Source organism: Xenopus tropicalis, chromosome 9 (assembly GCF_000004195.4).
Source record: "Xenopus tropicalis strain Nigerian chromosome 9, UCB_Xtro_10.0, whole genome shotgun sequence".
NCBI classification, from domain to species: domain Eukaryota; kingdom Metazoa; phylum Chordata; class Amphibia; order Anura; family Pipidae; genus Xenopus; species Xenopus tropicalis.
The window spans coordinates 48,066,765-48,091,154 of record NC_030685.2 but is presented as its reverse complement, the minus strand read 5'-3'; the positions used below and the strand labels follow the sequence as shown (position 1 = coordinate 48,091,154).

The 24,390-nt window shown below is 37.6% G+C and overlaps 1 protein-coding gene across 1 annotated transcript in view; it reads right to left on the bottom strand.

Moving 5' to 3' along the window:
- col5a2 (collagen, type V, alpha 2) overlaps positions 1-24,390 on the bottom strand; it is a 115,779-nt gene that overhangs the window by 27,345 nt on the left and 64,044 nt on the right. Inside the window, exons 12-26 of the mRNA XM_002931500.5 lie at positions 20,078-20,131; positions 19,735-19,788; positions 16,907-16,960; positions 16,204-16,248; positions 12,465-12,518; positions 12,002-12,046; positions 10,260-10,313; positions 8,206-8,304; positions 7,740-7,784; positions 7,568-7,666; positions 6,321-6,374; positions 5,503-5,610; positions 3,230-3,283; positions 3,002-3,100; positions 2,223-2,276 (exon numbers count right to left, since the gene is read on the bottom strand). Coding sequence (XP_002931546.2) covers positions 2,223-2,276; positions 3,002-3,100; positions 3,230-3,283; positions 5,503-5,610; positions 6,321-6,374; positions 7,568-7,666; positions 7,740-7,784; positions 8,206-8,304; positions 10,260-10,313; positions 12,002-12,046; positions 12,465-12,518; positions 16,204-16,248; positions 16,907-16,960; positions 19,735-19,788; positions 20,078-20,131 — 972 coding nt within the window. The remainder of the gene's footprint in view (positions 1-2,222; positions 2,277-3,001; positions 3,101-3,229; positions 3,284-5,502; positions 5,611-6,320; positions 6,375-7,567; positions 7,667-7,739; positions 7,785-8,205; positions 8,305-10,259; positions 10,314-12,001; positions 12,047-12,464; positions 12,519-16,203; positions 16,249-16,906; positions 16,961-19,734; positions 19,789-20,077; positions 20,132-24,390) is intronic.

Sequence of the window (24,390 nt, the reverse complement as noted above, 5' to 3'; positions counted from 1 at the left end):
TTTAGCAAATATTTAAAAATGTTTTAAAAGAGATGGTTCACATTTAGATTCTCTTGACAAGTCCAAATAACAATTTTAAAAACATAATAAATGGTCCATTCTAGTGATGAGCAAATTTTTTTGAATTTTTTTACGTGGATTTTCAGCAAATTTCTGCATTTCACCATTTGTGAATTGTTTGGAGAAACTTCCATGAAAATTCACACCAAAAACATTTGTAGAGCATGGCAAAATGGGCACGGTCGAGTAAAAAAAAGTTGCACGTGACACTAATTTTTCTGTAGTTTTGCAAATTTTTCGGTGAAGAGAAACAAGACAGATTCGATCATCACTAGTTCAATCAGAAGAAATTGGCTCTGTCTGTAAACTGCTTGCATGAAGATGAGTCAGAGTAAAATATGGGAAAAAAGCAGCTGTCATTCCTCTTCGAATCACCTTTTGATAGTAAGCACTTACAGCAAGTAGAATGCATTTGATCGGTGGCTGCACACATAGACAGATTTTGGTCAGGGTTTTTTGCTCAAACTCTACCCTGAGTTTACAAAGACAAACAGATACTTGTATTTCTGTAATCTACATGTGTGCCATTATGTTTTACTGAAAGTGTCTGGAGTGAGGCACATGCAACTATTAACATAAAAACTGTGTCGGTTACTAGTAGTAAGTTACAGTACGCAGGTGGAATGCAACTTGATGCATTAAACCTGTGTTCAGCGCTTGCATGCATCTGAATAAGTATAGTCAGATACAGAAGAATGGGCTGCATTTCTTCCTGCATTCCCACGTGGTGGAATGCAGGAGAGATCCACTGAAGGGTGAAATGCCCATGAGTCAGAGCCCAATGGATGAATTCAGTAACCGATGGAAAGCCAAACAAAGACTTTGCTTAATTGATTTATTGGTATCAATACCCTTATGATGTCTAAAACAACTGTGTTTATTATACAGAAATATATGATATGGCACCTTTTTGTGCAAGCATAATATTTTCTCTAGATAACCAGGGTAAAATGGAACTAAAAAGTACAGTCATCGCTAAAGGGGATGCCTATCCAAAAAACATTTTTTGCATGATAAAATAGCTTTTAATTCAAAGCAACTTTTTCTTATAAAATTATCAATTAATATTTATATATATATTGGAAAGTTGCTTAGAAACACAATTTCTCAAAATTTTGTTTTTGGCTTTACATTCCCTAAAACTTGGAACTGCAATTTGAACAGCATAGGCTGTGACTTTGAAGAGTAAGGGAGCTTCTATTGGCAGCATCAAACCAGAAAATTTTTAACAAAATATTAATAATTAAAAAAAAAATACCACTTGTTGCTATTAAATGATCACTGCTATATTTGATAGGTTTAGTTTAACTTTAGGGGTCCTGTCACCCTAAGAAATAATTCCGGACTTATTTAATTGAGCAAAATAAAACTTCACTTAAACTATAACACAATCACAGCAAGCCAGCGGGTGCCATTTTGTGGACATTGTTATTAAGGCAAAATCTTGTTTATGTGATAGAATACAGGACCAGATGCCTAGGCCCATGCACCGGCTACACACTGAGGTGGTGAGGAGGGAGGGGAAGTGAGGAGTTAGGGTTGCCACCTGCCCGGCCCGGTTTTTGGAAGGGTTGTCTGGGTCAAAACCTCCTGCTCGGTTTTCCAAATTAGGAAAACCAGGCAGGACTCACTGAGATTGATGCAGTGATTGACCAATTGCAGACTGCCGCATCATAGCCCATCCCAGTGATGTCATTGCCCCGCCTCTTCCCAACTCAGTGACATCACAGACCTGCCTCTTCTCACCCCTGTGACATCACCTCCTGCCCCCTGCCCGCCGAAACAGGCTGGCAGAGGTTGCAACCCTATGAGGTGTGCAGTGACATCTAGGAAGTGCTGAATAGAAACCTAGAGTTATAGGCATAGAGGCGAGGCAGACAGTATATGATTGACAACTGGGATTTTTAAATGCCTTTAAAATAGGTATGGATGTGTTAATAAAAAAAAAGGCTTTGAGTTTCCTTTTTAATTTGACATGGGCTTTTATTACATAACTTTTTATGTTTGGGTCCCCTTTAAAAGGGCGTCTGGATCAAAAACTGTAGGCAAACATTGAATGTGTAATCTTTTATAAATTCTGTCCACAAAATATTACACATATAATCTTATTTTTTGTGTCTAAAAATGGTTTTATACAATTATATACAATTCACAGCACTTACCAATGGTCCTGGTTTGCCTTCAGGGCCCTGAACTCCAGGATTTCCAGTTAAACCCTGAAATACAGAGCATTACTTCAGAAATGAAATACCCAGTCATTTACATTGCAAACAGCAACAATAAATACATTACGTTAAGGATGAAGAGGCTTGTCCCTTAGTAGCAACTTGGGGAAGTAGCAATTGAAGAGTGCCAGTGGGAAGCAAACAGCAACTGCACAGAACTGCTTACTCTAGGGGGCTGATTTACTAACCCACGAATCCGACCCGAATTGGAAAAGTTCCGACTTGAAAACGAACATTTTGCGACTTTTTCGTATGTTTTGCGATTTTTTCGGATTCTGTACGAATTTTTCGTTACCAATACGATTTTTGCGTAAAAACGCGAGTTTTTCGTATCCATTACGAAAGTTGCGTAAAAAGTTGCGCATTTTTCGTAGCGTTAAAACTTACGCGAAAAGTTGCGCATTTTTCGCGTAAGTTTTAACGCTACGAAAAATGCGCAACTTTTTACGCAACTTTCGTAATGGATAGGAAAACTCGCGTTTTTACGCAAAAATCGTATTGGTAACGAAAAATTCGTAAAGAATCCGAAAAAATCGCAAAACATACGAAAAAATCGCAAAACATACGAAAAAATCGCAAAATACCGATCATTACGAAAAAAACGCAATCGGACTCCATTCGACCCGTTCGTGGGTAAGTAAATCAGCCCCTAGGAATTGCCTACTCTAGGAAAAATTGTGGATTTCTATAAATCCTTACCCATTTTAATTTCTTACCCTAGCACCAGGAAGGCCAGGTTCACCAAGGCGCCCAGGATCTCCATTTGCTCCTTTAGGACCTGAAGTTCCTGCAACGCCTCTTTCTCCTTGTGCTCCCTATGTGTTATTGTTAAAAAAAGAATCATTAACTGAAAACTACCTGTTTGTAAAAAATACATTTTATTTTGTTAGTCTTTATTGGAAAAAACATATTTTTACAAAGAATAAGGATTTGTTAAATATTACCTTAGGTCCAGACAATCCATCTGATCCAGGAAAACCACGGTTACCAGGAGCACCCTGCAGTATAATACATTGAAAAACTGCAAATTACCATTTTTAAAAATCAGGCTGAAACAATTTAAAACCTGAAAACTTGAACAGTTGGCTCAGACATATTACTTTAAATGTTTTAGTAAAATATAAGGGACAACACATATTACTATATACAGAGCCAACACTAGAATGCTAAAATTTGTCTACCACTGATATAATAGTGATGAAGAGCTAATAGGAAGGAGAAAAGTATAAAATAATGATGCAAGGACCTTTTTTGTTCACTAGACTAGTCACAATGTATGTAAGTATATATAGATAGAGCAAATTTTTGTGCTTCCATATATGCCTCCAGTGGCTCCATATCTCTGCTGCCAGTTACTTAAAGGAGAACTAAACCATACCCATTCTCATTCTTCCCTCCACCCCCCTCCACTGCCCCCCTTCCAAGCCCCCTCCCCACAGCATGTATTCTTTTCAAAAGTCTCCCTTTATCCTAACCTGCCATAAATTTGCAGACTTGCCCATCGGAGTTCAAGGGGCCATCTTCCCCTGTATCCTGATCCTCTTCTGTTAGAGCACTGACATGGATCTTGGAGGAGCATGTGCAGTTGAATCCACATCCTGAATCAGCTTAAACTGCTCATGCTCCTGCAAGATCTGCATTGGAGAATTGACAGAAGAGGATCAGAAGATAGACAGAACATGGCACTGTTAAACTCCCCATGGAATTCTGTAGATTTATAGCAGGTAAGCACACAAGGAGACTTCTGAACACAATAGCTCTTGCAGGGAGGTAGCTTGTAAGTAGATAGAATTGACCAGTCCTGTCACATCAGTTCTGTCACAGATGTAACTTACATTCTACTATTCTTTTGCTGATTTTTCACAACCCCCAAGATCAGCTTCTCAACACCAGTCGAGCACACTGAGCATGTGCAGTGCCACTTACACTGAAAAGATGCACTAATAAGGTCCAAGATAAGGAGCTCCCATGGACAACTTTGAAAGGATCATAATAAATATAGGGCTGCAGATTCTCCAGTCTGGGCTTTTTTAAGTGATACTGACACCAAAAAATTTCTTATAAAAATATGAACCTACTTCCAAACCTACCTATAGGTCATGTTTTTTCCTAAAAGTCCTGTTTCTCTACATAAATCCTACTGAAGATCCTGTCAAATCCTACTGATGATCACCGTCATGGCGTTGTGAACTAGACAGCAGGCAGGCTTGATCTTTCCACTTCCTGCCTTCTTCAAAGGGCTGCCCCCCTTTCTGCTCTTCCCACGAAGAATTAAATAGCAGGCCAGCTTAAGCTTTACTGTGCCTGCCTGCTTCTAATGGCTCTCCCTCCCCATTACACATAGACAAAGGAGCTGAGCTTGTCACACACCAGTTGAAAGCAGAAGGGGCATTGCAGGTTTGTGATTGGGCATATTTATTCACTTGGGAGGCATTTAAATTAATACCTGGAAGAGGGGAAAAAACATGGCTGCTCCGTGGGTCTGTAATTCATGCTACCATAATTATGAAGCAAAAAAACTTTGCAGATTTAGTTTATAAGGAATTTAAAGCTGATACAAATTAAAACACAACAGCAGGTGTAAAAAATTGGCTGTCAGTATCACTTTAAGTGAGAATAACATAACAAATTACCACTTAACAGATACCTTCCCCACCCCACCACCACCACAGTACAATTAACAGCTCCATATTAGGCTGAAGCTATTAAAGGGAGGGAGATTAGGCGGAGGGACTGACTTTTTAACTTTCAACTAAGGGGGTCACTTTTTTTTCCAATCTTCTTAATGCAAATAAAACTCTTACAATGTATTAGCTGGTAAGATTTAGATTTTTTTTTTAAAAATTGATTTCAAAAATAAAAAATGAACATTGAATGAAGAGCAACTGAAGCAAAAACATGGCATTTTCTTTGTTTGAATATTAAAGAAACCCTAAAACATCATGTGGTTTGAAATTTAAAATAATTCAAGGAAAAACTCCTCCTTTCCATTACATAATATACAACAGTAAATTCACAGCTCATCAAAGAACATAGGTTGTCAATAACAATTTGTAGTAGTTTTCACACAAAACTATTTGTGCACAACACAGTTTGTTGGGTGTGCTGGCCATAAAATTTGTGTGTGCACGACTGCACAGCATAGAAGAAAAATTGGTCATAGTTAGCACCTAAGTTTGTAAATGTTTATGATTTATGCCATTTATGTCTTTCTTACCCTTTCACCAACTGGTCCAGGTGGTCCCACACTTCCTGGGTCTCCACGAGGACCTCTTTTTCCCTCTTCACCTAGTGGACCTGTTGCACCTTGAGGACCATGTGGCCCCTGTTATAAAAATCAATGTTGTTGTTAGCAAAAAAAATTATTTAAACATATCAACATATTGTAAGTGTCTAGATTATGTGGCAATTATGTGGTATTCACAATAGTGTAAATGTAATGTAAAGCGGGGGGGGCATTTATTGGTCAGAATATTTCAGAAGGTGGAGAAAATTTCCACATTGCTGTTACCTTGCCCTGATTAAAATTTACTGGAGGTCCTTGGCCTGAAACAACTCTACAGCATGTTTTTGACAAGAAACACCATGGTGCTGTCTGTCAGGTCCTGTTAAAATCAGTTGGTTTTGAACCCCATTGTGGCCTGAGTCTCTTACTATATTTTTAATAAAAGTGTAATTTTTTTTTCCCATTAAAAAATGTTTAATGTGTGGGTTATGCTATACAAAAACCTGACAAAACTTGTCATTTTGTCTCCTGCCTGCCAACCGGTACAAGTGCAAGAGTGTAAGGTAATTATCCAGATGAGCCTGACTGAATATATTTAGTATGCCGGCATGGGTGCATCACTGTGACATTCCAATTTAATACAAAAGGATGCCAGGGACCCAGACTAATGCCCCGATTATAAAATTCCTGGGGATCTATTATTATCCGATATAATGGTTACTGACTTATTGCTTGTCCCTGGCCATTCTGATTACTGACCAATGCTTTATTTTTGGACTCTGACTCTAAATTTTTAAAAATGTACTTACGGGTTCTCCTTTAGGCCCAGCTTCTCCTTTGAAGCCCGGTACTCCTGGATCACCCTAAGGAATAAGATTTACAAAAATACAGTTTAACTTCATTCTGAGATACAGACTACCTGAAGGCTATGGACAAGAGGCGCTACTTATGTAGGCAGCGCTGTACAGTAGAATAGATTAATACAACAGGGGGTTATTAAAATAATAGATGTATAAGTATAACAATAAATACAAATACATACTTTTATCCCTCTTATCAGCCCCCAGGTGAGTGCCTTTGACCACTGTGACTACTCCCAATAACAAGTATCTGCTTCACCCCCCACTTGTCCTACGGGTGTCTGCCGTCTGGTGGATCATACCGCACATGCACTAGATCAGCTGGGTTAAGGGAACATGCGCTTGCATTCCAGCGCGCGTAAAAACGTATGTGGTGCGGCGAAAATACGAGTTTCGGCTTGCGTCCTGACGCAAGCGTGCACTCACGTTTTGGCGCCATCTTTTTACTTTAAATAGTAGCCCAATACATGCCATCTTTGCTTGGTTATCAAGTTTACTCTGGTGCCTGGCGTTTTTCTGATCCTGCTTCTCTGTTTTGCCTGATCTCCACTTTTGAACCTGTTCTGCCTGCCTCGACCCGGACCCGTCTGACTATTCTCCTGCCTGATCCTGTTTATACCTCGTTTGGCTCTCTGGCCTCTCTCCACTTCCGTGCTACCTCAGGAAAGCCTCCAATTAGTGTGAGACGTTTGTGGGCTTGCTTTCAGCGACTTGTCCTTCAGCCTGACAGTAGGGCAGACAGAAGCTACCCTCCACACTCACACCTTTTGACTACAAACCCCATAATCCCTCTTTTATAACTCTCTACTGCCTTATTCCTTACCCTGTCATGACCCACTCACTTCCCCAGTTTCTGGTTCATTCTGTATTGGCTCCCTGGAAATCCACAAGATTTCCCATTTCATCTATTATAAATCTGCCCCCAAATAACTCCTTTATCTTGCATCTTTTTAACTTTGTTAAAAATGAACTTACTGTGACATCTATTGTTTTCAAAACTGTTAGTGAGATGTGATTGTTCTGCAACTCTCCAGCTGTTGTTAAGATACAACAGCTGGATTGCTGTTTTTTAGTAATTTATGGTATAATCATAAGAAATTATTTCATCTGGGAAGAAACTTCCTTGACATCACATTGGTCATGTAAAACAACACATTGTTGTAAAGAAACATATATAATTAAGACTTTATAATTACCATAGAGCCTCTGATTCCCGATACTCCAGTGCTACCTTGAGGTCCAGGAGAACCAGGTGGGCCTATAAGTCCAGGTGCTCCAGCAACTCCAACAACCCCCTAAAACAGAATCAACTGTGATTATTTTCATCTATAAACATGTATAGCCTATGGATAACTTCTGATTACTTACAGTTGGTCCTTTTGCTCCAGAAGCCCCATCAGTTCCTACAGAGCCCTAAAAAATAATGTGTTTTTAAAACAAGGCATTTTTCAAAGTCATATACCCATGTTCCTTATGGCTTATGCAATATCCAGATGCATGACATTGCTTATAGAATAATATGATCTTTATATGGACCGTTTGCAAGTCCTTTTCTATAACAACTGTTCAGTATGGTCCATTACTAACTATCTTAAGATTTTAAGAAAATCTATATGGTACATTTACTGCTTTTACAAAAACAAATAAACTCTGTCTTCCTTTTTTTATATGATGCAAAAAACTATACAAACATAAATGGGCCTCAGCTGGTGTGGTAAGAATAACAAAAGTACCATATGTATATCATATTATTTAGAATAAGTGCACAATTCAGCTGTATAATGCTTGCAACCATAGTCAATTGCAGAACAATGTGGCACTAGGACCAACTTACTGGAAGCCCCTGTGAACCAGCAGGTCCTTGATGTCCAGTTTCGCCTCTTGATCCTTGTGGACCTTCAGGTCCTCGAGCACCAGTTGGGCCAGCTTCACCCTAGGATAAAGCAGAATACAGATATTTGCTGGTAATTTGTTAAAAAGCAAGAAACTAGAAACAATCAGACAGTGGTGCTTCCCATTCCTTATAGGAAGAGGATTCAGAGGCTCACAATTGAAGGTGGTCACTGTGTTTGCACTGCCCTTAACTTGGTGGATCCCCAAACACCATTATTTTGCCAGGTAGGCTGTCCCTGCCCTCCACCAGCAGGTGTTATGTTTTAAATTGCCAGCTGAATGGCTCAATGGAGATGGAGCTGAAACTCTCAAGCCAGCAGAAGCTGTCAAGCCAGCAAAAGCTGTCAAGCCAGCAAAAGTTTCCAAGCTGGCAGAACCAGCTGCAAGATCTCCTCACAAGGAAGAACCAGCTCCTATAGCACCTCCCCAGCCAGCTCAGGACCATGGGGTTATTCAGATCATACTGGTCCAGCAAGTCCAGGGGCTAAGGCAGGAGGTCAGTGGACTGAGGCAAGAGATAGGGGAAATTAGGAAGTCTATCCTCAGCATGAGGGGCATCCTTCCTCCTCCTGTACTTTAAATTGGTTCTTCTTCTTTTTATTATCATTATTCAAGCTGAGCACAATTGTGCTGCTTTTAATTTTTATATTCAAATAGTTTTTTTAACTTAATTCTGCTAGTTCTGATTAAGCCAGACTATTTCTACATAAAATTAACTTTTAGCAAAATGTAGAGGTTGATGTTCTGAGACAATTTGCAAATGGCCTTCACTTTTTCTTTTCCATGGTTTTTAAATAATTTAGGTTTTTTTCAGCAGCTCTCCACTTTTAAATTTCTGCAGCTAGGTGATAAGTAATGTTCAATCTACCCTAGCCACCAGGCAGTGGTTTGAACGAGACACTGGAATATGAATAGGAGAACAGGAAAGGGCCTGATTTAAAAAATGGATATAAAAGTTAGAGGAGAAAAAAATAAGTAGCCTGAACAACAACAACATTGTAACATAAGTAGCTTATGTAGCAATAGGTTTTTTTGGCTATTGGGACCAGTTACCTCCCCCCCATGTGAAAGCTGTAAGGAGTCAAAAGAAGTAAATGATTCGGAAAAAAATGAAGACCAAAGTTTGCTGATAACATAGTATAAGTTAATTTAAAAAGGTGGTTAACTTTTAAATTAACTTTTTGTATGATGTAGAGAGAGATGAAGAAGCAATTTGAAAGTGGTCTTCATTTCATTATTTGTGGTTTTTGAATTATTCAGCTTTTTGTTCAGCAGCTCTCCAGTCTGGAATTTCACCATGTATCAGGTTGCTAGGGTCCACATTACCCTAGAACTAGGTAGTGGTGTGAATAAGAGACTGCAATATGAATAGGAGAGGCCTGAATAGAAAGAGAATTAATTAAAATTAACGATAACAATGAAATTGTAACCTCACAGAACAATAGTTTTTTTTTGGTTGCTGGGGTCAGTAACCCCCATTTATAAGCTGGAAAGAATAGAAGGAAGGAAACAATTAACACAAAAACTACAACAAACTGAAAAGCTGTGTAGTTGTGTAATGAGTCTGTTGTATTTTCCTTTATTTAGGTGATAAAATGCCAGTAAGTTAATGATCTAACCATTGCCCTTTTCTAAAGCAAATGTTTGTTGCTGTAGATAAAAATAACTATTGACATTTTTTCTGCATTTCCGTAAAAAAAACTACTTAGATATTATTTTGTTTTTTTTAATGTGTTCATAGTGTGTCTTTATTATGTGGTTTACTTTAAATATCTTTAAACTGGGAAATCTGACCAAATATACTATAATAAACTAGAGAGTACTTCATATAATATACATGTGAAGTCTGTGAAAAGACAAACTTTTAATGCAGTATGGCAATTTAAAATGTATTCATTTATTAATTAGTGTTAGAGGAAACTAGAAATAGGCAAAGACAGAAAAAGTAAGTAATCAATAGAACTGGAAAGAACAAATTAGAATTGCAGATATTACCTTCATTCCTGGGATACCTGGAAATCCAGATGCACCACTTAACCCAATTGGGCCCTATTAGATAAAACATCTATTAGTCAACAAATACTTATATGTATATATTAAAAGAAACACAAAATAACTAAACTTATGTTAAAGGGGACATATAGCACAAGCGAACCCCCTCCTAATATAGATAATAATGAATTATGTATTAGTGATTAATCCAATTTTTTAGTCATCGCTGTGAAAAAAATGCTTATAGACTCTAATAGCTGCAAAACAAATTATCTTTAAAAATAATCCATTTTTTGGTGTTCCCCATAGATCTTCTATGGTCCCTGTCTGTGTTTCAAATGAGGGGTGAGTGTGTTCTAATGTTACCTGCCAACACCACAGTATGAGGGGAATAGCCAATAACAACTCTGCATTCACACAGGCTTAGAGGTTTCTCTCCTACAGTGCAGTGTGCTGAGAGCCATTAGCTCCCCTGTGCAGCCTGGGAAAGGAGGCAGCAGGAAGTGCAACAGATGGGCAGGATTAGGAGGGTTTTGGAGACATTTTTCAATAAATCAGCCTGATACAAATCATTTTTAAGCACATTCCTTCTATATTTAAAACAGTATCATGCACTGGCACATTCTTGTTTTAACACAATAATCTCATTTAAAGGCCCACTACAACATTTTTATAAATTTCCCCTTTGAATAATGACAATATAAATGGTGAATAATACATACTTTCTCCTTGCTGTGTTTGGCATGGCATGGTTAGGCCACTGTACTAAACAAAATTCTGCAGGAAAATGTACATGTATAATTGAGAATACCTTCACTTTTTGTTTCTCCCCGTGGGACTGCCTTATTAAAGTATTAAAAGCTCTGTACATTTTCACTAGTTATCTCAGCTCAATGGTAATGTTAAAATGCCATGGGGTTATAAGGGCTATGATTTTGCAGTCCTTTCTGCAGTCGTGCCTATCCTTTTATAAATAAAGCCCAAAGGATTTACATTGAACAAAGCAGTCTTTTTTTGCACTTTGCATGGTTATTTTGAATGGAACTTTGCATTGTTTTTTAAGAATGGCTGCAGATCGCTGCATTCTGCTGTACAGCACAGAGATCTGTAGGTAGACCCTGATATAGAATGCTGATGTGCAGCACTCTATTAAAAGGGGATTGAAAGGGGGAGGTACATAGGTATCACCACTCCTACCCAATACCCATCTGCTACCTTGTGCTTTATTCAGACCTAATGCTGCACTCAGCTCCTCAAGCTAGATTTTTAATCTGACATTAAGACTAGAGTGCAGATTTATCTGGGTGCAAGTGCTTGCAAATTGAGCACTAAATTACACTACCCTGCACCCCAGGGTACTGCAAATGATCCCTATAGTCTTTTGTACAAAACAGACAGATATTAAGGTAGATCACTGAACTTGTCTATAGATCTAAACAAAACTGTACTTAGTAAATTCATTTCTGGTTTTACATGCAGTTTTATTCAGGAGCTCCAATGAATGGTGGAAAAGAGTTTAATAAATCAACCCTATGTTTTAGAGTGCTATTGCCTCCAGCATGTCTTAAACCAAGTGAAAAGCGTATACAGTCTAATTCTTTAAAAAATATATCTTTTAACCCAATTTATGTATTTAATAGCATCTGTCCTGGAATAAAAATATTTTATTCTAGAAACATAACAATGTTAATTAAGTTTTGATTTTGAAAAATGCCTTATGCATCATAACAAATTCTCTAACTTACTATTGGTCCAGCCAATCCAACAAGTCCATTTGCACCCCTTACACCCTAAAATATAGAGAGAAAAAAGTTTAGTTTTGAAGATTGTTCAAATCTAATAAAATTAATATGAAATTAGAATATAATATTACAGCACCTCTAAAGAATTGATTAAGAACAGAAAGCTACATAAACCCATTAAAGACATATCTTATTGGTATATCTATTGGTACACAGTGGGGCTAATTTATAAATACTGGAAAATGTTCCCCAGTGCAGTCACCCATAACAACCAGTTAGTAAATAGGTTTGATCAGCAGTTGATAAATTACTAAAAGTATATTTATGTGGTTAATGCAATTATGCAAATTTTCCCAGTTTAAAAAACGAGCTCCAAGTGTACTGACCATGCCAGTTGCTCATTCATTGGAGGGGCAATGTTTGGAATACAACATTTTTTAAAAATAGTGTACATGAGTTAACTTACTGGTGTTCCCTGAGGCCCAATCCTTCCTCTTTCTCCAGGCATTCCCCTGGGTCCCTTTAAAATAAAAAAGGTTAAACATCATTTAGATTTTAATTAAATCTATTTATAATGCCAACTGTTGTTCAAACTTTTTTTTAATGTATTATAATAATACTGATGCACCATGTAGATCTTAGTTGTTGTACATAGGTAGGCAAAATCTCTTTCCCCCTGTTTATTTATATAGAATTTCTTATATTAATTGGTCACAAATTATTTTATGGGCAGTACACTCTTACAGGGCAGGCAGTAAGTATGAAGCCGAATTGTGGCCTGTGTCTGTCACCATTTCTGAATGAAACACAATTTAGGTTAAAGAGTGGAAGGGGGAACGAGAGGAAGGCAAGTAGAAAAGTGCAAAAACAACTAGAAAGGGAAGTTTGAGAACAAACTTCATGTTGGTTTGAAAAACAGGGGTTTGTTACCCAGTAACAAACAGTGGGCACCCTGGCATAAAAAGTGTAAGAATTACAGCATTTTAAATATAAACCAAGAAAATTCAATGGCTGTTAGTGGCCCAACCCACTTTTCCTATTTTTGAACTGCAGTCCCCCAGTGACCAACTTTGCAAAGTTTGGGGACTCAGACATAAAAATTGTGGGACTGACAGCATTTTACACTTCATCATTGAAAGTAAATAGGTGAAATGTGATAGGCTGTTGGTGGATCTGCCCACTTTCTCTAACTTTGAACCACAAATATCCAGTGACTAACTTTGGAAAGTTTAACAACCCTGGAATGAATACCTAAATAATGGTATCAATTTAAATATAAACCAATTAAATTTAATGGGTGGAAATGGATTGCCTATTGGTGGCTCCACCTACTTGTTCTAACCCTAAATACGTAGTCAGCCAGTGACTGACTGTGCAAAGTTTGGGAACCCTGACATAAATAATGCAAGAAAGGCAGCATTTTAAATTGAAACCAAAAATATTCAATAGGTGAAGTCTGATTGGCTGTTGGTGGCTCCACCCACTTTTCAAAACCTAAAACTGCAGCCCCCTAGTGACCCTGGTGTTAATACTGTGAGAATGGCAGCAGGTTGAATTTCCCCATTGAAAATCACTAGGTGAAATCTGATTGGCTGTTGGTGGCTCTGCTTACTTTTCAAAACGAAAACTGCAGTCCCTTAGTGACCAACTGTGAAAAGTTTGGGGACCCTGGTGTTAATATTGTGAGAATGGCAACAGGTTGGATTTCCTGATTGAAAATCAATAGGTAAACTCTGATTGGCTGTTGGTGGCTCCACCTACTTTTTCTAACCTTGAACCACAGTTACCTGGTGCCTAACTTTGCAAAGTTTGGGGACCCTGGCATTATTACTGTGAGAATGGCAGCAGGTTGGATTTCCGCCAAGTCAATAGGTAAAATCTCATTGGCTGTTCACAGCTCTGCCCACTTTTGGGCATCCAACAATCATCATATTTTCATTCAGGCTGACCCCATGACTATGTGATTCAAGTTTGGGGAGTGTAGCCTCAAAGCTGTAAGATTGGCAGCAGTTTCAATTTCCCCATTAAAGTCAATGGGTGAAATTTGATTGGCTGTTGTTTACCCCTCCCACTTTGTGTCATCCAACAAATGGCACTGCTTCATTTGTGGCGTCCCCACGATTATGTTATTCAAGGGGTGTAGCATCAAAGCCGTAAGAGTGGCAGCAGTTTGAAAATCTTCCCTGTCAAAGGGAAAATTGGGGTGTTCTGAGCGGTTCCACAAAAAGACAGGGGTGGAATCAATTAGAAAAGCACAAGCAACCTGCTCTGCTATAGGGCGAAGAAGTGTGGAGAGTTTGGGTATTGTACCCCTAAAACTGTTGGAGGAGTAGTGTTCAGGAAATGGGGGGCGATAAGAAGAAGTAGAAGAAGAAGCGGAAGAATAAGCTGAAGTCGAAGAACAGTATGTTGGGTTATTCAACCCAACATAATGATGGATTGCACCCATCTTTGCACCGTGCCTTCCACAATGTAAATTACTTTACATTGTTTGAATATATTCTAATTGCAGAAACATTTTAAGGCAGGTGTCTATTAGGGATGCACTGAATCCCGGATTCGGTTCGGGATTCAGCTGAATCCCTGCGTTTTTTCAAGGATTCGGTTTCGGGCGGATCTGCGTTCCCCGCCGAACCGAATCCGAATCCTAATTAGCATATGCTAATTAGAATTCAGAAAGGGTTAAATGGGCGGTGAAAAAATGTTTAACCCCTTCCAATCCTAATCAGCATATGTTAATAAGGATTTGGATTCGGTTCGGGATTCGTCTGAATCCTGCTGGGTGGGTTCGAAGGTTCGGCCGAACCTAAAAAAGTGGGTTCGGTGCATCCCAAGTGTCTATTAAGATTCTCATTCATCCAGGTCATGGTATATACAGTATCTAGTAGAATTAAGTCTAAAACTTTTTTGATTTTTTCTTGAAAATGTTTCACCACTCATTCAAGTGTAATACCCTCAAGGGTTTAAATGTTTTGAACTGAAGAAGCCAGTTGGATGAGTGGTGAATTGTTTTCAAGAAAAACTCAGAAAAGTTCAATTGTTTTAGACTTAATAGTGATGAGCGAATTTCTTCGCCAGGCATGGATTCACAGCGAATTTCCGCATGTCCACAACTTCCGTGAAAATTTTCTGCGGAAAAATTCGTCTCACGTCAAAAAAATGAATCGCACGTCAAATTGGGTGCGGTCACATAAAAAAAGTGCAGGTGACCAAAAAAGACGCGGGCGACAAAAAAAAAATTGTGCGGCTAATTTCGCCATTTCGCAAATTTTCTTGCCATTTTGCAAATTTTATGGCAAAGCAAAACGGGACAGATTCGTAACAGGGTTACTAAGAATATTCCTCTGTTCTGTCTGGAATAATGCCATGATTATTATGGTGTATTTTTATTACTAAATTACACTGCAAATACAGAAATTTCCTGATCATTTGAAAAATAAGGAACACTTCCAGAATAGCTGCACTTATAGCTCTTAAAGAGATTCTGCCATGATTTTTATGGTGATTTTGTTGAACTATAAGACCCTTGTGCTGGCTGTGTTTTATTTACACCGGGAACTAAGACTTAAATAGAGGGAGGTATGGTGGATTAAAAGACTAAATTCCCTGCATCCAAATGGATTGAATAAAGACTATAATCTGTATTTGTTCGTTTAAAACTTCAAGGATTCATTATAATTGAGGGCAAAGTGCTGCTATATAATGAGTTGTTATAGCTTCGCTAACAAGTTGTGAATGTGAACAGGGATGAAACTCTGTACTCTGTGTATTTCATAAATGGTATTATCACTGAAATGGGAATAGAACCCTGTACTATGTTTGTATAATATGTTATGTGGTCATTTCCTCTCTGTAGACTATAAGTAGCTTCCTTTAGGAACCTGTATATTGAATTACTGCCCACATGCCTTGAGGAAGAGCCCGGCCGGGCTCGAACCGTCACATTTTGTGTACAGTATGAATTTGATCTTTTTTTTCGGTCTTTGAGAAAGGCCGCTGTTGTGGCCGAAACGTCAGTTCCTGTGTTTTTCACCTAAATAAACCACTGAATATTTTCATCATAAGTCCTGAGTGATGCAATCCATTTTTTGTCTACTATATATATATATATATATAATATATATTTTGATGGGTGGCACACAGTTTCAATAAAACATCAGTAACAGTATATATTAGTAAGAAAAAAAGCAGCTTAGTCAACTTACAGAAGGTCCATTTAATCCCATTGGTCCGGTAGGGCCAGATTCACCCTAAAAATGCAGAATTATATTTAAAATTAGCTACAATGAGAGGTATTATTTTAACAAACATCTACAATGACAGACATTAAGACTTAGAAGCAGGCAGATGAATAATTGTAAGGTGCAGAAGACAATCTAGAGGGCTGGAGGAATTTCTGTCTATTGTTCAGAAAGGCATTTCTAACAAACTGCTTTTTCATTTCCTATTGGCTGTCACTTGGTTCAGTTAACATGACTGGAGATTCTCTCTCTCTTTTTTGTTCCAAAACACACAGCAGAGATTGAACTCTTATATTTTTAAAAATGCTTCAAAATGCTTTAAAAATTCTCTATAGGAGCACAGTAGACAGATTTGATTTCTGACTTAAGATCCCTTTAAACACTAAAATCACAGTAAGAAATGTATTACATGTAATGTGTACTAATCTAAAGGTTTGCATCCTGAGTCACTACAAAAAGTCAACAGCAAATGAATATGAATAATTTATATATTTGGTATTTTCTGATTGCACCTTTATAACTTGTATTTGTCACATGTATTTTACAAAGTGCACTGTAGCCCTTATGTCTCTTAGAACTAGCTACAAAACAATTTTAAACACATATATATTTTTTATAAATATAAATATGAACTTTACTGTATATTTGGAACATTGTGCTAGGGTACCTTGGATCCAGCTGCACCAGTTTCTCCTTTGGGCCCAAACAAACCTTTATGACCCTTAAAAAAGAATAAGGAAGAATATTATGCAACAAAAACCTTTAAACCTGATATAAGTAGAAATTACTATAACAGCGCCAGTATGGATACAAGTCAACTTCATCTTTCCCATATGCTAAGTGTGCTGCCACTTGGGCATATATAATTTTTCATATATACTTATTGATAGCCCATAGAGTTTTGTTTAAAGGAACAGTAACACCAAAAAATGAAAGTGTGTAAAACTAACTAAAATATAATGTGCTGCTGCCCTGCACTGGTAAAAGTTGTGTGTTTACTTCAGAAAGTCTACTATAATTTATATAAATAAGCTGCTATGTAGCCATGGGGGCAGCCATTCAAAGGAGAAAAGGCACAGGCACATAGCAGATAACAGATAAAACACTATTGTATTATACAGAACTTATCTGTTATCTGCTATGTAAGCTGTGCCTTTTCTCCTTTTTTCCAGCTTGAATGGCTGCCCCCATGGCTACACAGCAGCTTATTATATAAATTATAGTAGTGTTACTGTAGCAAACAAACCAATTTTACCAGTGCAGGGCAACAGTGCATTATATATTTATTACTTTAAAGCTCTTTTATTTTTTGGTGTTACTGTTCCTTTAAGTCATACCCCATTTAGTGTTACATTCCTGTAAAGCACAAGGTTTAACTTGCTAACAGACACCAAACTCATGTCACTGGTTGCAAGTGAGCAATGTGATCAGAGGATAGGACATTCATTTGCTGGCCTACTGGGTGGCATCTGGCCATTGCCTTGTTTAGGCTAGGGTCTAAATGTATTCTGTCTTTACCTCAACAAAAACATCTTTTGTCTTAACTTGAATCAATCCTACAATAAAGACCAAGAATGACTGGTTCTTGTGAGTAAGCTACTGCTAAACATAAGTTCAAACCTATCTTCTAAGACTTATGGGAGGCAGAATACCAAGGAATGTTGCACTATGTGAATGCAGTCAAGATAGTTCTGTTTCTACAGGGCTCAGCTGTCCTTAAAACTGGGTTTAAATTACCTGAAGCCAAACCAAGTTCACCAAGTTCTTATAACTGAATACAAGATACATTTTAATCATTTTAATAATGGTCCTCTATACAAGACTATAAAAAGAAAGTTTATTTTAAAATAATATCTTGGGACATCTCACCCATTACTCTACTGGATGGCATTGAATTAAGCTGGTTACCACCCTGCTGGAAATACAGCACATAACAATAGATACAGATGGGTATTTTCTCAAAATACAATGCAATCTTTTGAATAAGCTGAAGGCACTTGGGGCATTTTCTCTACCATTTTCTCTTCAACTGTTGAAGAAGTGTTCAATCAACTCCTATTGACAGCTACCATGTGCTAGCAATGATCTCAGTTTGCATTGCAGTAAATAAGAGGTGGCAGAAGTGAGATATGCCGGAAGAGAAAGCAACACATGCCTTCAGAAAGAATGAAAAGCAAGAGATTAGGATTTACAGATAATATGCCAGATGATATCTAAATTAGAATGGTTTATCTGCCTCAAAAAGTAGACTCTTTTACCAAGAGTCTTTTCACATATTGAGCACTAAACTACCCTCCAAAATGTATCCACCAGTTTTAAACATATACAACAACTGACAAGACAATATAGAATGTTTGGAGCTGCTTGCTCTGGTTGCACACTACAAATTAATCTGACACAGACTATACATATTGCACATTGCTACAGACCATGCTAACATTTTTTTTTGCAAGTACTGATTTTTCTTAACCCTCCCTTTTCCTATCAAGCACACTATATATAACATTTATACTAGGAGGATTACTCCACCTGCAATACATTTCAGTTATTTACATAGTTTGATGATGACCATGTAATGTAAGCTACACTCCTAAGCAACATGCTATCACCATATAGGCAATCTTACACAATATTGAACTGAAAATAATAACAATGTCAAAAGTTTAAATTCACTACTGAAGTCAAATTCCGTAGGATTCACTTACCAAGTGCAGGGCAAGATGCAAAGTGCAAAAGACACAAACTGATGTGTCTCTTGCATACCCTGCACTTTTATCAATCACCATAGGACACCAAATGGAGCATAAAGATCTGTGTAGACCATGAATACAGCGCTGCCTGCATTCAGCAACACTGTATTCAGAAGGGGGGGGGGGTGAGTGGGAGGAAGAGCATTGGCCTACCCCCTCTCTCCTCCCTCTTCCCACCTATTATCTTGCAATCATTTAAAACATGCCTGTACTCACCACCTGCCCTATGGCAGTGCAGCCAGACACTGGATGCAAATGCTTAGTGAATAAGAACTAAAGGGTGCACTATTGTGCTCCTTAGTGCTCTAGTACTAGACCTTCATATCTCTAATTCACACTCCCCATTTTTTGGTTAAAGGTTATTTTTTTTTTCACTGCCCTATGATTTCCTAGAACAAAGACTGCCGGCCAAGATTCTGTACTTAACTAATAAACATTCAAAATGAATTTAAAGACATCCAAATCTCTTAAATTATACACAATATCAAATGTTCATACCACTTAACTTCTTTTTTGTTAATAAGTAATATCCAAAAAAAGGCCTCTGACTGCAATTCTATTAATTTGATCAACTTGTGGTATTTTGTATCCATTATAGAAAAGGAAACTTGATAGTGGATGCCAAAAGGGCATTTTCTTTATAAAAGTAAGGTGTGCTTTGCCTATAAACACAATAAACAAACATAAATACAGTTTTCTTTTACTCAGCAAAGGTGTGAAATATGTTTGAGCAATGTTTACTTACTCTGTGTCCTTTAAGACCTGGAAGGCCAGGAGCACCAGGAAAACCTCTAGCTCCCTAAACAAAGAGAAAAATATTTAACAACCTCTTTTTATGCACTTTTTGTCGTCTTTAGTATAATATAATGACTGTATACAACACTGTACTTTAAAGTTTAATATTTTACAGTTTTAATGTATTTTTCAATATACAAAAAAAATAAGTATCAAAGCATAACAAATTATTCATAGACTCCAGTGATGTATCAATACGATGATTATAATAACTCCGTCTTTTTCTGAAGAAACAAATTCAGTACATGCCCAAAGAATAGCATAAATATGTTTTGTTTTACTGGTGTTCATACCGCAGATCCTTGGAATCCTGTTTCGCCTGTCTGTCCTGGTCTTCCAGCTTCGCCCTAATAAGACATATTTGCACATATATCTGGGAAACTGTTGAGCATTATTCATGGAGAAAAGTAAACAAAGAGTTTACAAAAATAAAGTGGAATTGGAATCATAGCATATTTAACTGGAATCTACTGTATATTTAAAGTCTTTCTCTAGCTTTTCTACTGTAGATTTTAAAATTCCTTTTTTAGTGTCTTTTTTTTCAGTAAATGGCTGCTGAACCGCTGCTAGCTGTTCACGAAGAATGAAATGATAAAATGTATATTATATAAATGGATCATATTTCTGGCTTGTAAGGGAATATATACTGTATATATTCCATTCTATAGGTTCTATTGCTCATTATGTACACACACACAAAATAGCCGTGTAATGTAATATCTTGTGATATGTCCTTGGTTCGTAGTGATCATTTTCATCAGCTATAATGGTAGTGATATAATTTGTATTACAAGATTATTTAGTGAAACTTGGGTATTATTAAAAATAAAAAATAATGTATACTCTTCTATAAAATATGATGATCTTATAAGTCTCTTTGGAGTTAAGGGGTACATTATTCCTTATATATACAAATATGTTGATGCCAGATTTTCAAGGGTAAAGGGCACAAAAACCACATAAATGCAGGCAGAACATACAAATTCCCTGCTCTCTGGTTGGAATCAAACCCTATTGCTGTAATTTCATTAATTGCAGCCACACCCAGACATATGCCTACACAAAATTTTCTGTACTAATTTCGGGCCACCTCCCTAGAGTTGTTCCTCTTTGGTGTCTATAGTAAATACACACCCACATATATATATGGGTATATATCAGGGTACCCTCTGGTGGACAAAATGCCCCTATGCGCCTGCTAAAAATAAATTCTGTGTAGTCAGATTTCCTATGCCCCCTCCTTCAGTGGTCCATGAAGGATGTTGTGAAGCAATTTATGTTACCCTTAATTCCGGTACCAATGGAGTTAAAAGCTCTAAAGCAGGTCCTATCACCCATGAGGCAAGTAGAGAAACTCACCACAGGCGGCAAAAAAATGCTCTCTACACTAGCGATGCAGCCCCCCTGGACCCCCATCCAGGGCTGTAAAGGAAAGCGAGGGGGGTGGCATCGGAAGAGCCACTGATAACACTCCTGTCCCAGCTCCTAATACTATTGAATGTAAAGCTAAAAAAATGTAGATACAGAGCACCAAGGAAAAGCATTCAGTCAATTCAAAATTTAAAAGGTGCATGTGCAAAAAAATGGACCATACGCTTAATGCGTTTTGTGGCCTCTCACCACTTCTTTAGAAGTTGCTAAGACTTTTTTTAATGCTTTTCCTTGGTGCTCCGTATCTACATTTTTTTGTACTAATTGATGGCCGTCTGAGTACTGGCTTGTGTGTAGCACAAAGTAAGCTATATGCACAAAGTAAGCTAAGTGCTCCGGATTCCATGATTTGAATAATGTGTATTGAATGTAAAGCACCCTATAGTACACTGGTTTGTTATGGATCAGTTTAATAAAAGTAGGATGACAAAATGGGCAGGTAAAACAGCAATTAGCTATCGTTTACCTGTCTAAATAAAATCGCATTCAGTCTAATATTTTTAATAGAATCCTAGATAATACATATTCATGGTTTGCCTCCCATATCCCTGCAAATAAACTGTAGTTTTAAAATAAATACCATCATTGTTAAAAATAATATAGCACTTTTAGTAATTCAGGCTTTTAATAAACATGCAAACTTATGCCACCTTTATAAATATGTCCCTTAGCATATAACATGTTTATGGAGCATTCTCATTTCCTGAGGTTACTGGCCTCTTAAAACCACATTTTCAAATCTGGAAAATTGCAGTCCATAAAAGAGTGAGACACTAGTGTGCAATTTATGGAATAGAGAGCCAAACTACTCCCATGTCTAAATGAATAAATATTTATGTGATGAGATATGTAGTACAGCACTGCTAGCAGCCATAAACAGACTGTTAAAAACTGCAGAAGAAGACTGCATGATATGTAGTGGAAAATTTTTCATCATGTAATAAGTAGGAATTTAGTGTGGTTACAAAATTGGATTTTGACAAAGCTTTAGGTACGGTGCTGCATAAACACTGGGTTTTTAAACTAAGGTCTTTTGATTTAAGTAATGCAGTATGTGTATAGATACAAAACAAGCCAAAGGATGGTTAACAGAAGATGGTTGTCAACAGTGCATTCTCTACCTGGAGTAGGGTTCTTAGTGAGCACTTAAATGAATCCAGTATGTGTCATCCTCGGAGACACATGAAAAACAAACTGGACAAACTGAATATCTGGGCAGATAAGATTAAGACGCCCATTATTAATTTTTTAGCACTAAAAATCATGGATTATACTAATTACTCAAAAACACCAAACATTTATTAAGTGTAAAAACCACAAAAAACTATGCCATATAAAAGCTGTTGAAGTTATGTAGAAGTCAATGGGAACTGTAGGACAATTTTTATTTAAGTGGTGGATTTAGAGATTATCATGGTTTTTAAAAAATAAGGAAACATTTGTGCTTTTCTCACTTGATAAACCTGCCTCTAAGGGGGTCATTTACTAACTGACGCTTTTCTGAAATTTTCTATGTGACAAAATGGCTAAAAATCAGAATCCAACAACAACTGACCAGCAGGCCTGGATTTTTTGGCGCGGCTACAAAGGCCCGGGCCTAGGGTGGCAGAAGTTTAGGGGCGGCATGCCGCCCCGCCGCAACAAAATGTTTAAATTTGGCTCCCATACGGAGAAGTCGAGACCTCTCCCCACTGCTCCGTATGGGAGTTTAAAGGTTTGCGCATGCGCACTCGCGGCTGGCGCGCGGGGGGGTTCACGCGTTCGCACATGCGCACGGGTGGGGGGACCACTCCTGCTGGGCCTGCTGACCAGTTAAAACTAGCCAAGCTCATCTAGAAGTCAATGTTAGATGTCCCTTCTCTTCCCTGGAGGATCGTTTCAGTTTAGAGGTTTTCTGATTTTTGATGCTGGTTATTTGTGCAACAATTTGAAAAAATAGAGGTCAGTTTGGAAAAAGTCGCACTTTCGCAACTTTTCTGCAACCTTTCTGCAACTTTTTCCCACACTAACTTTTTCATTTCAGACTTCTTTCGTAATTGTCAGACATTTGTGGAAATTAGTTTACTCTACTTTTTAAAAGAAAAATGATAAATGTTAGAGTTTTAGCAAATCTGACCCTAAGGGGCACATTTACTAATCCACGAACGTCCGAAAAGCGTCCGAATGCGTTTTTTTTGGTAATGATCGGTATTTTGCGATTTTTTCGTAAATTGTCGCGACTTTTTCGAGCTCTCGATACGAAAGTTGCGACAATTCGCGAAAGTCGTAATGACTATGAAAAAGTCGCGACAATTCACAAAAGTTATAATGGCAATGTAAAAGTCGCGACAATTCTCGGTAGTCATAATGGCAATGAAAAAGTTGCGACAATTCACGAAATTTGTAATGGTTATGAAAAGTCGTACCGGTTACGAAAAAGTCGCGACAATTTACGGGAAAGTCGTAACGGCGAGGAAAAAATCGCAAAAAATACGAAAAAGTCGCAATCCGAATTTTTCTCATTCGGATTCGGATTCGTGGATTAGTAAATCAGCCCCTAAGAGTATTTATCAATAGGGTGAAAGTTAGAACTCACCATTTGATAAATACGCTTCTAAAAATCCCATAGGAATAAACAGAATGTGGGTGAGGTTTTAATGTATTAATCTCTAAACTAACATTTTGATAAATCTGCCCCTAAGTGTTGATAAATGTAAGGTATGCTCTTACGCCACCTTTAAGATATGCAGGCCCTCTTATACCCTTATGTCCTGTTTCAACTTGCAGTTATGCAAGATTAACTGGGACAAAAAGGTGGAACTTGATAATAAACTTATTAAACTGTAGCAAGCAATGTCAGTCAGCACAAGAAAGGGCAAGAAATGCACTGTTCTTTATTAAAAGGAGCATAGATTAATTGAGGGAGTAATTAATCATTCCCTTTTATGAAACACAGCTAAGGTCCCATTTAGAATATGTAGTTCAGTTTTGGTAACCAGTGCTCAAATAGATAATGTTGTAAAAGCTAAAATAAAAGCCACTAAACTGACAAAGGGAATGTAGGATCTCAGCTATGAGAAAAGGCTAGCCAAGTTGTAATTGTTAACACTAGAGAAAAGGGGGAATATTTTAACAATGTTCATACATAAAAATAAACTTCGCTAAGAGCTTTATTCACATGTAGGTCCTCCCTGAG